The sequence below is a fragment of the Parus major genome, chromosome 1A (genome assembly GCF_001522545.3).
Source record: "Parus major isolate Abel chromosome 1A, Parus_major1.1, whole genome shotgun sequence".
In the NCBI taxonomy this organism is placed as follows: domain Eukaryota; kingdom Metazoa; phylum Chordata; class Aves; order Passeriformes; family Paridae; genus Parus; species Parus major.
The window spans coordinates 51,362,085-51,376,221 of record NC_031773.1 but is presented as its reverse complement, the minus strand read 5'-3'; the positions used below and the strand labels follow the sequence as shown (position 1 = coordinate 51,376,221).

Sequence of the window (14,137 nt, the reverse complement as noted above, 5' to 3'; positions counted from 1 at the left end):
AGGATACGGTGGTGTTTGGGAAATCTGTGGAAACCCATAGTGCATACTGCATCTTGTGGAAGAGCCAAGACTGTGCTGAGAAAGCAGTTTTTAACAGCACTTGGCTTCATTTGGAGAGCAATCCCCTCTTGGTGTTTTTGGTGGTGTCATAGTTCTCCCCAGCCTGACTGATAAATGAGCCTACCTGTAGTTGTGCTCATGCCTTTCCTCTAGGAAAAGCCTTCTGATTTTGAAGGAGTGCCAGGCTTGCTTGGATGGGGAAATCTCTTACATGACTTGCCTTGTCTGTCCAAGAATTTTGGCTGCCTCTGTTGGCATGATAGAGAAATGTGTTTGCTAGGCTTTTATACTTAAAGGGATAGAAATTTGCTGGTGTTTTACGCTTAAAAGGATGTAAGATTTCTTCAAAACCAGAGCACACAAACATATACATTCTCAGTCTGTTGCCTAGGACATTAGTCAGGCAACTCCTAATAAAGCTAAATCCTAGCAATATAAGATTAAAATACATCAGTGGAGGATAAATTGTCTTGCACAAAACAATCTTACTGTGCATAGGAAACGTGCCCTAAGCCCAGTACAATTCTTACTTGTCAAAGCCTTCAGGATACTTAATGGGTTAACGTTAAGAATGTCAAAGGGTTTTATTGTACTTGTTTTAATTATTTGGAAATTGCTCTTCCTGACTCGAGAGACGTCTGGGATTCTTACGTGGCAGTTTCTGCTTGATTTCAAAACATCTCGTCTGTCTGATGAGACGTGTGAGTGCCTGCGCTCTCTGTAATTTGTTTAGAGCTACATCAGGGAACTGCTGGTGTGAAAACCCATCTCGGGCTGGAGCGGAACTCTAGTTCGCACGCCTGCGGAACGGCGTACATGCACGTATCAGAGCCGCGCTGTTCCCAGCCGCGGGGACAGTGGACACGGCTGGCCGCACTCCCCCGGCTGCCGGCGGGGCCAGGACCGCATTAACACCTCTTCGCTTTGCAGCGCAGAGTCCCAGCCGGCGCGGTGCTGCCCGCGCAGGTCGCGGCCCCGGCGGGCTCCGCGCACCGGCAGCTCCGCGGGCGGGCCGCGCCCCCTCCCGGCCCGCGCGGCGCGGAGCGGAGCGGCCCCGCGGAGCCAAGGGAGGCGCGGCCGCCGCAGGGCGCCGTCCCATTGGCCGCCGGGCGCGCCGTTTTGCATATCCCCGCCCCCCCGGCATCCCCATTGGCTGGGAGCCGGCGGCGCTTTGCATGGCCCCGCCCCCGCGGCCGCTGGCCGGCGCTGCGCTGCGGTGCGGTGTCGGGCCGGCGGCGCAGTGCAGGAGCCGGAGCCGGGCCGGCAGCGGGGCTCGGCCGGGAGCAGCGCGCAGGCAGCACCGCCGCTTCGCTGCCGTCTGGCGGAGCGGAGCCAAGAGAAACGGCCGGCGGGAAACGCCGCGCCCCCTCGCTGCTTCTGTTCCCCCGCGTCCCCCTGAGCCGCTCCCCGCCCGGGTCCCGCGGGTGCAGCATGAAGTGCGGCGATGGCCCGGAGAGGTAAGACGGCGGTGAGGACGCTGGAAGACCTGACGCTGGACTCCGGGTATGGTGGTGCGGCGGACTCGGTGCGCTCCTCCAACTTGTCGCTGTGCTGCTCGGATTCGCACCCCGCGTACCCCTATGGAGGAAGCTGCTGGCCGCACCTAACTGACTCCATGCACAGTCGGCACAACAGCTTCGACACCGTCAACACCGTCCTAGCGGAAGACTCCGAGGTGCTGGACTGCGCGGGGCAGCAGTGCTCCCGGCTCCTGCCCGACCTTGAGGAGGTCCCCTGGAGCCTGGAGGAGGTGGAGGCACTGCTGCTGCCGCCGCCGCCGCGCCGGGAGCCGCGGGCGCCCGTCGCCGCCAGCCCCGGGAGCCGGGATGCGGCGGCGCGGCTCTCGACGCTGGTGAGCCGGGCGCTGGTGCGCATCGCTCGGGAGGCGCAGCGACTGAGCCTCCGCTTCGCCAAGTGCACCAAGCACGAGGTGCGGAGCGCCATGGAGATCGTCCTGGGCTGGACGCTGGCGGCCCGCTGCACGGCAGCCGCCCTCGGCGCCCTCTCCCTATACAACATGAGCGGCAGCGGCGGCGACCGCTTCAGCCGCGGAAAGTCGGCCCGGTGCGGACTGGCCTTCTCCGTGGGCAAGTTCTACCGCTGGATGGTGGACAGCCGCGTGGCCCTGCGCATCCACGAGCACGCCGCCATCTACCTCACCGCCGGCACCGAGAGCCTCTTCCGCGACATCCACGCGCGGGTGCTGGCCGGTCCCGCCGCCCCGCTCCCGCCGCCCGGCCGCCCCCCGGCCGCCGCCGCCGCCGCCCCGGCCGAGAAGGAGAAGGAGGGCGGCGAGGCGCCCCGCTTCACCCTGGAGGCGCTGGAACAGACGGTCAACAACGATCCCGAGCTCTGGGGCTTGCTGCAGCCCTACCAGCACCTCATCTGCGGAAAGAACGCCAGCGGTAAGTGCGGCCGCCGGGCGGGACCGGGCGCCACCGACCACCTGTTGCGCCGGGCGGGCCCCCGTCCGCCCCCCCGGGTGCTGGGCGGGCCCCCGCCGCACCTGCCGCCGGGGCCGGGGGGCCGGGGAGGGAGCAGCGGTGCGGCTGCCCCTGCACGGCGGTGTCCGGCCCGGGGAGGGCTGGACGGGAGCTGCCGAGCATCCCCCGAGCCGCTCCGCCGGGGCTGGCCGCCCGCCTGCCGCGGCGTGATGGGCGTGAATTGAGGGGCAGCTGGCTGGGTGTCGGCGAGGGCTGGCTGAGAGACAGTGGTTCAGAGCTTCAGTTTTCCACAGGAAATGGCAGAAGCGCAGCTGAGCGCTTGCAGGCGAGATCAAACTTTTGTTACATATGCAGTGGTTTGGCCAGCGATTGCGTGGTTGGCGCTGAAATGCAGTCTTTCTGGACAGATTTCATTCATGTTGCTGCATGTTTACCCAGAGCTTGACACAAATGCAACACCGTGATGCATCAACTTCCTGGTCATTTTTTCCCTTCGTTTTTTAAACGATGAATCTAATATTTTTAATAACTTATCCTTCGGTAGAGTGGCATTCCAAAGTTGATGTTCCTTATTTCAGCTCCCTCTGTTTGTTAGGGAAGGGGAAATGGAAAGAGACGTGTTTCGGGGAGACAGAGTTAAAATTGGGTGTTTTTTTCATATCTTCTCCTAAGCGTGCACAGACAGATACAAACATTTGTATTAAGCTTAAATTCAAAATACTTGTCAAGCTGAGATGCAAATATTTGAGGGGGGGGGGGTGGTTGAAGAGGAAGGGAACTGGGAGAACAGGGGTAACTGGAAGCCCAGATCACGTCTGCAGATAAGCCTTGTTAAGTTGTTATAGCCACAGAGGATGCGTTACAGCTAATTTTCTATTGTCTTAAGGCACCTTCTATCCCATAAGAAACCCAAGGAGGATGCCAAGAGGGAGCAAAAGAAAGGGGCAGATACTCCTCCCTGCTGTAAACAGATGTTGCTTAGTTCTATTCCTCCGGTGGTTTTACTCCAGCAGTGGATGTCCTCCCCAGAGGCTTTGCTGAACCACCCCTCAAAATTCATGGTTGCAGGACTCTGGTGCGTTATTCCAGTGCTGGTGCAGGCAGGCATGGCTTCCCCAGGAGAGCCACCGTTGTTTTTTTCCTCGAGTCCTGCTACGATGCCTGTAGGTTTCAGATGGCACTGTGTTGCGTTTCTGACATTGCAGCACTGGCTGTGCAGGCTCCTACTGAGCCTTTCATTTCGTTTTGCGGCTCTCTCTAACTCCCTCTGTATCAGCTCAGTGGATTTAAATGTACTTCATTCTGACCCTCATTTATCTCCCTTCTAGGGACACAAAACAGAGTTTTCATCTCCATTTTATTGTAGTTTTAGCTGCCACAAATCTCCTTGGTAGCTCAGTCTTGAGTTGAGCAAATAGCGTTTTTCAAAGATGTTTGAATCAGACCCGTAGCAAGTTGTCCATTTTGTTTTGCCTCTCTGTGTCTCCTTGCTTTCTATGCAAATGCCTGTAATGTAGTTTTGCTTTTTAGCATCTTATAATACATAGTTTGGCATCCTGTTAAATATATTTAGAGTTACAGGTGCAAGCAAGAGTCAGGCCTCCTTACAGTAAAAGCCATTTTTTACTGCTGTAAATGTTTATTCAGATTTAATCCAAGGGTGTGTTGCCTGCTCTTAAGTACTTTCAAGGCAACTAAACCAGGCATTACAAACCATTAAACACATCAGTCTGTTTCTTCACCAATGAGGTATGCCTGTTCATGTAGTCCTCATTGTTTTGGTGTCTTGAGTGCTCCATGTTTGGTTGCAAATGTTTCTTTCTCAGGCACTTAAAACAGGTGTGGAAGTCTGATGGGAGAGATTATTTGAAACTGCTTGAAATTGTTGGGGCACTCTGTGACACGAAGCTTGGACTGCTGGAAGCTGCATCTCTCTTTAGTGGCCTAACCACGAGTTCATCCTTCCTCTGCCTCAGTACTTGAAACACCATGATAGCACAGCTTAACAGGTAGCAGACTTCTCACATCTCTTTGCACTTCTCCAGGAGAAGAGACAGGTCTTGCACTCCAGAGGTTCAATAAGCTGGGGTGTCATTTCCCAGCTGAGTGCCATGTGAAGACACAAGCACTGGAATCAGTGGATTTGGTCCATCAGGTGTGGACAAGAAGCAGTTGGAGGGATCCTTCCTGGAGGTACCATGGGCAGTGTGATTTGGGTGAAGGTGGGGCATGGAAAGCAGTGCAGAAGCAGACTCTGTAGCAGCAGCTTAACTGCAGGCAGCTTTTTGTGGGGAGAGGGGCCTCTCTCTGGGAGGCAAATGTCAAAAATTTCCAGGCTAAATTCAGCACCTTAAAGTTCATCCAGACTGTGAAACAGGCAACCCGTGTAGATCATAGGATGCAAGTATGTGAAGAACATAAGTTTGTGCATGATGCAGTCCAAGAGATTGCTCTAACGGAGTTTGTGAACACGAGTGTTGGGGAAGATGGTCTGAGGATCTGCAAGACACAAACCAGCCTTTCAGGGCTTCCCTGTAAGAGTGTTTAGTGGTTTTGGCTGAGGTTTTCTAGCCTGATGTCATTCTCAGTCATCTTGGAAGCCGTAGATCACTATTGCAAGATAACCTTCTCCTTCCTATAAATTATGGTCATGTGCCTTCAGACAAAGATGTTTGAGCTGGTTCTTTCCATGGGCCATTTCCATTTTCTGCCGGGCTTCTTTTGGGTGTGTTTGGCCTGTGCTTGGACAGGTGCCTCAGTGGGAGCCCCACTCTCCAACAGGAGCCTGCTCATTGCTCTTGCAGGGTCGAAAGCCTGTGGATGAAGGTGGTGGCACTCCTTCATGTGTTGCAGGCAGCAGGCCACATGTCCTTGATAAGCTGGTTGATAACCTCTTGTGTGGGACAGGGCAGGGATGACAAAGGCAAAGCAGGCGATGCTGTCGGAGCATGGCGGCAGCTGCTGGCATATTGACTGAGCTTATCTTTCTGATAACTGTATCAGAAAGAATAGACCTTAAAAGCATTCTGAGGTAGTAATTTCCACCCCCTGCCCCCCCAGAATTTTGACATGATGGCTGAATGAAAATTATAAACTTTACGTTTGGGATTTCACTGAGGCTTAAATGTTTCAATTACGAGCTCTGTCTGAACAGCACAGTGCATGTTTCACATCCTATAACAGTTGCACAGAGTGTTATTTCCCTTGGAACAGTGGGAGAAAAATACTTTGTGCTCAATGAAAGGCAGTAAAAGCTGGCACCTCTGCGGTTTAAGCAATATTATTTTAGTTTCTTTATTGCTCATCAAACCCTTACTTTTAGGCCACATCTGAGAAGTGCTTTGAGATGAATAGGAAGTTTCCCCAGGTCTTGGATCGAGTGCAAATCATTGGAGTAAATCCTTGTATATTGTTTTAACTGGGGGGTTTGGATGGCAGGTCCAAGTAGCTCAAAGTCACCTACTTGGTATTATGGAGGTCCTCTTTCACTGGGAGGAGGGATGGTATTAGACAGCAGTTGAATTAATACAGAGTTAAGAAAATTGTTTTTTCCTGTTTCAGTCTTTGGGGGTCTCCATGTCTTTGTGGCAGGACTTGTGGTGGCAGGGACACAGCCAGGGAGCTGGGGAATCACGGGGTGGAGTTTTCTGTGGAGGAGTCAGCATGCACAGCTCTGCCTTGTCTATTTATGTACAGCTTCTAAAAATAGTGATTTGGAACCCAAATGCCTCCCTGTGGTTTCTTCCTCTTCTTAATATTATTTAGAGAAGAAGATCAAACTAGTTAGAAACCTAGGATTAGGTCAGGCTTGGCCGACACGTGTCAGCTAACCTCAGTTTAACCTCAGCCTCTTCTAATTCAGGCGAACGAGGGGGCTCCAAGCAAATGAACAGTACCAATATATTAGCACAGCTTAACCAAATCAATAAGTGCTTTTAAATTTTGATATGTATGTATACATTCATGTGTGTATGCAGAGACCATACCCTCCCTTTACTGGCAAGCATGATGTTATCTGTTACTTCTCTGCTTTTTGCTGTAATTGAACCATTCAGGAGGCCATTATGGCCTTAGGGGCAGTGTAACAATCAATCTAGAACTTACTTCGGCTGGGATGATACTGGAATATTTGGGCTTAAAATGGAATTTTGTGCTATTTTCTTGGCCTTATTTTAAACTGTAATTTCAAGAATGTATCTCCCCCCCATCTCCCCATTAAGTTTCCATTGTGTTCTTTGCTGGTTAAAAAGAAAAAATGAAGTTGTAGTTGAAGTTTCTTATATGTGCCAATGTGTTATACTTAGACATCTTTGCTGTTTTGTTTTTCCCATCTGTTCCAGGGCACTTGAGTCCCATGCCAAGAGGTTGGCATGAGAGGTGGTGCAACAAATGATGTGTATTTTTGCTTGATTCTCTTACCTGACAACTTCCCAAGCAAACTTACACACCCTCTTTGAACAAGTTGTATGTTTGTCCCCTCTCCATTCCAGGAGGGAGAATGGGACTAACCCCCAAAGGGAAGAAGGTTTTGCCTGTTTGTGGGCACTGATGCTGGTGGGAGCTGGGATGGCAGCAGGGAAACCATGCTCCTTCTCTGTAGTGGGGTGGGTTGCTTTGGCACCTGGTATTGGCAGGAGTGGGACAGGAGGATAATCAGCATGTGTGTGCTTCTTGAAAACCTCTGTTGCCTTGAGAGGGCACCTTGAGAAAGGAGCAGTGGTGGGACTGGGAAATAGAGACCCATTGTGAGGTTGAGGTTTGACTGGCTGGGTGATGGTGGTTTGTTTCCCCTCTGGATGTTCTGATTCATGTAATCTGTTCCAGTTATGAGTCTAACATTAAAAAAAAAAACAAAACCCAAAAAAATCCCGGAAATGGTTATACCCGAAGCACCCAGGATAATCATAAAGCTTATGTTTGCCAATATGATTATTCTTTTTGTCATGTTGGAAAGTACCTTAATAACATTTATAGCCTTGGCTGCACTAGGGAGTTTTCAGGCTGCATCTACATTACTTAGTTTCTGATGTAAATGAGGCTTTGGAATGATGATTGGGAAATGTGATTGTGTATACAAGGAGCATGTTAGGGGAATAACAATATAGTTTTAGCAGTGTATTGGGTTCCTGGCTTCCTTGCTGACTGCTGACAGGCTTCATGTAGTTTTGCAGCCATCCTGTGAGCTGATGACATAAGGTGCAGGTGAGCATAAGGGACAACTTTGCACCTTTTCCTAATGCTACTGCAAATGCTCTCTCTTCCACTTCTCAAAGTTAATAAAAATGAAAAAGACATCACTCTTAGTGTGTTGGTGTTTCTGCAGTGTGTGTCATACCAAGCAGCTGGTTGTCAGTCACAAACCTTCCACATTGTCCAGAGTAAATACCCAATAGTGCAGTGGCTGCAAACATCTACAGCCTGAGCCCTTTCTCCCCTGTTCTGCTTAGGGGTTGAGTTCTCCTATCTCAGAAGTTAGAAAAAAAGGCTTTTGGTCTTCCCCTCTCCTTTCCCTCAGTTCAGGTATGAAAGAAGAAAGCCCTGCTCAATGTCACCAGAAGAGGACAGAGATGTTTCCTGTAGCACATGAGTGTTGGGAATCAAGTCCTTTGCGTGGAATAATTTCTTCTGGCCAATGTGTAGTGAAGAAAGATTGTGGGGGGCTCCTTTCAGGTGGTTTGCTAAAATTAGCAGCTTCCATACAAAATATTTCTGTTGCTGGCCAGCAAAGGATGTGCAGGAAAAGCAAGGAGGGGATGGATGAGGGAGTTCATCACCAGGCTGTGTTTTCTTGCAGTGAGTGTGGTGAGCAGCAGCACTGCCACCATTTGAGTCCCTGAGCAGTTGGCATTCTGTGTACTTGTGGGGGCTGAAGTGGATGCTTGATGGGTGGTGGATCACATCAGTACCTATTCACTTTCCCAGTTTCCTCCCAGGTTCAAGATTCCTGCTGCCTCAGTCTCCCAGGCTGGGCTGTCATGTCCAGCTCTGCCATCCTGGCAGTCCCTTTGCTCTGTCTGCAGGCTGTTTGCCCAGGATATAGGTAGCTTTAGCAAGGTATAAGGAAGAAGTAGAGACTGTTTTCTTTCTTTGCTCTTGTCCGTGTTTACTTGCTGGCCAAAAGCAACATACAGCACTGTCTCTATAAATCTGTAATTACAATTGTTATGTACCTGATAAGTATTTTAAAGATTTCAAAAGACATAAAGTGAAAATTACCCCAGAGCTTGCATGGCCAGCTTATTAACCTCTGGTTGCTTTGCCAGAAGTGTTCAAATAGGCAGCCTGAAAAAAACACAGACATTGTGAAGGACTGTGCCAGCCAAATGGTCACATGTGGCTGGTTCTTGGTCTGCCCTTGCTTTCAGGGGTTTCCTACAACAAAGAGTTTCTATTGGGGCCACATTTGTCTGGGAGTGCATAACCTTCCCTTTTCCCTAGAAAGTAACATAGTTATTCTGCTGTTAAAGGATGTGAAGAGATATAATCTGATGTCTAGTCACTCCTTTTGCTTTCCATAGGATTGCATTTCTCTCTTGCAAAAACAGAAGAGAAGAGGGCACTGATAAGGTGAAATGAGTCAGTGAGAAGGTGGCTGTGGGCTTGTTTTGACAGCAGGAGTGAGGGTCATGTTCCTGGGAGCAGCTGAAGAAGAAGGAGCCACAGTTGGTGTGGATCAGTTCTGCAGCATGGATGAGGCACAGGCACGCTGACACCTTGCTGAGGCTTGTCTCAGTTACTTTAGTTAATTCAACCTGATGTGCTGATGCTCTTGAATCATCACACTTCCTTACTCTGGCAGTTTGTGGGTGAGGAGAAAGTTGTATAGCATGGCTTATGGGACATGACCATTTTCTTGGGCTCCAATGAAGAGGTGTGTGTCTTCTAGATGGTATTTTAACCTCTTCCTTGATTCCTAGGCTGAGTTCATAGTAAGCAGTACCCTTTTTGGGAGTAATTGTTCCTGAAAACAACCCAGGAGGCTTTATAGTGTGGTTAAGAAGGTATCTGGTGGTAAATATATGGACCAGCTTGGAGGCTGAAAAGATGCTCAGGAGACTTGGAATTTCCCACAAGGATTCTTTTGGCTTATCACTGATAAGGAAAAGAAATTGTCTGTGCTTTAGTTTAAGCAGTACTGGTTGATAATAAGGAATAGGACAAAAATTAGACACCCTGTACCAAGAGACCTCAGGACAGGTGATTGTGTGCCTGATGAATCAAGCTGGCAGAGGTGGATAAAGGAAGAAGGATTTGTTCACTGCAGCCAATTCCAGGCCATTTAAAAGCACAGTGTTAGACCTGGTGTAAATCCCTGTGGGTGGTGTTGTGTGGCTGGCTGATGCTGGTGCTTGGTGGGATGTTGATTTGCTTGGTGGGACCCCGGCTGGTGTGACACTTGGGGACTGAGCTCTTCCTGCCATGCTGCTTCAGGCAGTAATGGATGTTGGTACTGGGATCTTCCAAAAGGTACATGGGAGTGCAGGAGACAGGTAAAGCTCCTCCTGTGGTGGTTTAAGGCAGCTGAAAGCGAAAGTGCAGGGAGGGATCAGTGCTGCAGGGTGTGTGGGAGGCGGTGGGACGCTCGCCAGGAGATAGGAGCACACGGAGGCGTTGCGGCTGAGCCGTGAGGGACTGGTAATCCTTCTGGGTCAGCAAATTCACAGCCTTACGTGGCTTTTCCAGAGCTCTTATCTGCATAGACCTTGCTCATGTGAGCAGCACATGGACTTCACACAGCCACAAAGGTCTTGGGGCAGGCTGGTGAGTGAGCAGAGCGAACAGGAACCCCCGAGAAGATTAGAGAAGAGGCCTCTTCAATGACTGGATTTGTGTCCTCAAGTGCTGTGGAGTAGCACCTGGACCTGCAATTTAAAATTCATAAAACCACCCTGTTTTTAAATTGCACTGCTATGAAATATTGCTCCCAGGTGGGGGAAGTGAGCGGGGCTGGGGTTGCAGCAGAGGTATGTTGAATGTATTTGCATTTTCGAGGCAGTCAAATAATTGAAGGAAGCTTTGCATCCTGCAGTGTTTTGCAGTTTCCCTGGCCCTGTGGTAGTTTTGGATAAACAGTGTTGGGCTCTAGTGCCTTTGCTTATGTGTTGTGTTTGGCTGTGATTGAGTTGCTACAGTCAGGGAAGGTTGGCTTTTTCTTGAAAAGAGCTAAGCAAGTCTTGTGAGCCTCTCTGGGATGTTACCCAGCAGGGATTTGGAAAAATAAAGGTTGTGGTGCTGTGGGCCATAGGTACTCCCCAGACTGCAGGTCCCTCGCCCCAGATGAAGCATCTTCACTTCTCTGTCACCTCTAAGCAGTGAATGTGGCCAGCAGCAAGGCAAGCTGCCACTGGGGAGGTGGGCCAGATACCTGGGGATGGATGCTGGACTCCCAGACCTTCAGTGGGAAGTGCTGCCAGAAGAAATGAGAGAGATTTCAGAGGTCAGAGTAATTTTGGCTACCCACTGAGATACTTTTCTTGTGGAGAATGCTAAGAAGATTTTTTTTTTCTGTAATACAGGGGCATTTCTTTGCATGCCAGCATATCACAGCAATTGGTTCCACTGAATCATTTGCTGTAAGTCTGAGTAGGTAGATTATTTTGCTCTGGGTTGCCATATAGCAGAGACAACTTCTAGGGACTAGATGCAGGTACCTCTGATGATTTTATTTCCCTAAATGCTTTAAGGGTCACAAGACTCAGTACCTTTTCACCAGGAAAATATATCTTTGTGCTACTTGTGTTACTTAACTTCCTTAGTGCATGTCTTGTGTGGGGTGCTGTAGGGTACAAGCTGCTCCAAAGGTAGTGCTAGACCCAACCCTGTAGTCCTTGTTTGGGCAACATTCCCACTGATTTTGGTGGGACAGCCTCTCAAGCACCAAGATAAATTCTTGCATTTGGTAACAAATTAAAGAATTAAAAATTAAAGAAACTCTTAGGTCAAAGCTGTAGGCCTGGATTTAGTTTTGCTTAAGATAAGCTCTTCCAAAACTGAAGATAAGTATCAGTACCTCACTGCAGATATTTATTCCTAATTTGAAAGGAATTTTTTTTCATTTGGTTCACTGATTAATGGTGTTCAGCTTAAAGATTGCACAGTGCAGCCTGTGAGGCCTTGTGCTACCTGGCTCTAGCCTATTTCCGCTGGCCCACATAAGAAAAATTCTAAAAATAGTCCAGTAGTGTAGGTTTTCAAAAGTAAATTAGATTTTAAAAATAAGAGGTTCAGTTTAATTATCTGGCATGCTCTCAGTAAGGAGGAGGAGGAAGAAGGGTTTCAAAGTATGCGGTTCCTCTAACATGGAAAAAAACCCATCCTCAGACATAGCTGTCCCTCGGTACTTAGGAGCTGCTGTTGCTTTGCTGTTGTGCTTTACCTGTTAACTAGTTCTTCATTATACCAGTGTGCTCACAAAAAAAATTGCCTTCTGTTTCTGGAGAATGAAAACAGCTTTGCAGGCTGGCTGAGTGCAGGGACAGACACCAGCAACATGCAGACTCTTTTCAATGAAAAATACCTGCCTGTGGGAATGCATATGATGCCTTGCTTCCATCTTAAAGAGCATATTCGGTAAAGGATGGGTAAGACAAGGAGGAGTAGTTTGAAATATTTTACAGGTTTAAATGTAGGAACGACATAAACACCTGTGTAATGCAAAGGATGCTGAACTTTGGTAGCAATGTTCTTGCAGCAAAATGCTGGGAGCCAAGATAAGGAACTTGGTGACGCTGTCTGTCTGACACACATCAGCAGTTAGACTGTGATGGCTGAATGCTTCTAAAGCAAGATTAAATACAACAAGAGAAAAACACCCTAGCCAAAACTCATTCCTCCTTAAGTGTACAGATAGGCTAACTGATCTTCAGGAAGGATCTATGGGCTGTCACCTCTCTTCAGCACACAGAAACTGCCTACGCGTAGGATAATTGGCAGGTTTTATAAGGAGACCTGTGGTGATGAGAGCCCTCAAACCACCAGAGCAGATGGGGATGCTGATGTCTGCCTACTCTGCCTCCTCTGACCAGGGATGTCGTGGGGAGATGCAGCTTGAGGTTGTGGAGGGAGTTATTGCATGGGTGGGAGAACACTGCTTTATCAGGGCTGGTGAGGTTTTAATTACAGGCTGTGTGAGGCAGGAGCTGGTGAGTCACAAAGTGTTTCCTGAGGTTTGGGGCTGGAGGCTCAGGTGTCAGCCACTATTGCAGGTGACTTCTTTTGCTGAGTGAGGAGCCACAGCAAAGTTTTCCTTTGGATGGGACCCTGTCCACCACCTTTGTCAGCCTGAGATGAGATGGCTCCGATTTGCCCAACCTAGGGCTATGTTTTGGGATTCCCTGGAGGTTTACCTGGAACCAGGCTGCTGCCTGCTTAATAGGTGCTTCTCATGCAAGCAGTACAAACACACCCCAGCTGCAAAACTGGCTGCAAAGCTGGCTGCTGAGCAGATTTAAACCTGTACCATTGACTGCTTGTGCAGTCAATCCATGTTGCATACTTCTGACAGTGCTGGTAAGACATTCGTGTCTGGAGTGAGAGGATGGAGTGCAGACTTGGGGTCTTTAGGGTTGGGATTTACAATTTTCTGGTCTGGTCAGGTCTGAGATGGGTGAGTCCCTGAGAAACATCCTTTTTCTGGGGCAAGGATAGCACTTAGAGGGAAGAGGTGTCAAGAAAATGAGGACTTGTTAGTTTACTTCTCCTCTTGACTGTGGCTTGAGAAGTATCATTGGGGTGAGTTCTGCTCTTTCTTCCTTTACAGGTTTGCGGTGCTGTTGACATTCCACTGATACACCAAAAAAGTTGTTGATATTTAAACATGAGTGTTGGCCATGGCATAAGGAAAAATGAGAACAACTCAGCACCCCACATAAAACATCCTCTGAGCCTGGAGTAATTAGTTTCATTTCATAGCCTGATTTCCAGAAAGAGAAAGAACAGAACAAACATCAGAAAATATAATGAAATTTGGGGGTGGGGGGCCCATGGGGACTGTTCTGTGCAGTGATAGTCAACCACAGTGGTGTTACATCCAGAAAGAAGGCACCTGGGGATTCTGTGATTGCACCATGCAAGGGACTGAGTGAAAAAGTGGGAACCTGAGCAACTGCTGAATTTTTTGCAGAGAGCCAAGATGCAAGACTGAAAGAGTAAATTTAAAGTTACTCCAAAGAGCCTGCTCCTCTTCCCAGCATGGTTGGGGTTTGTGGAGCTGTGTAATTGCAAAGGAGTGGCTGGGAAACAGCGTGCTGGGGTTATGCACATGGAGACTACTTCTAAAGATTATATTAGTTCTATATTAATAATTGCAGAGGAAGTACTGGTTTGTGTGTTAGCCAAAGCTTTGCAGGCATTTCAGAAGATGTGGTGGGTGTTGCTGCCCTTTCTGCTGGATGGGCACTGCAAACTGAGGCTGCTTCCTGCAGTAGCACACGAATAACCTTTATTGCTTTGGGTTGTCCTGTGAATGAGTAAGAGCCTCAGGACTGAATGTTCTTCTGTTCTGAGCTACTTTCATGATAACTTCTCTAGGTTTTCTTTTGCCATTTTGACATGGGCAACTCTTCCTTCCCTGAGTTTCATATGTGCTCTCTTCATTAGGAGTGGTAACCTTCTGGATGTTGCTCCTTTTCTTT

At 49.0% G+C, this 14,137-nt stretch overlaps 1 protein-coding gene across 3 annotated transcripts in view; it reads left to right on the top strand.

The window, feature by feature from the left end:
• Positions 1-1,295: 1,295 nt before the first annotated feature.
• BTBD11 (BTB domain containing 11) overlaps positions 1,296-14,137 on the top strand; it is a 173,094-nt gene continuing 160,252 nt past the window's right edge. For all 3 annotated transcript variants that reach the window (XM_019006737.2, XM_015628815.2, XM_033514402.1), the window contains exon 1: positions 1,296-2,465. In XM_019006737.2, coding sequence (XP_018862282.1) covers positions 1,505-2,465 — 961 coding nt within the window. In that variant the 5' untranslated portion in view covers positions 1,296-1,504. The remainder of the gene's footprint in view (positions 2,466-14,137) is intronic.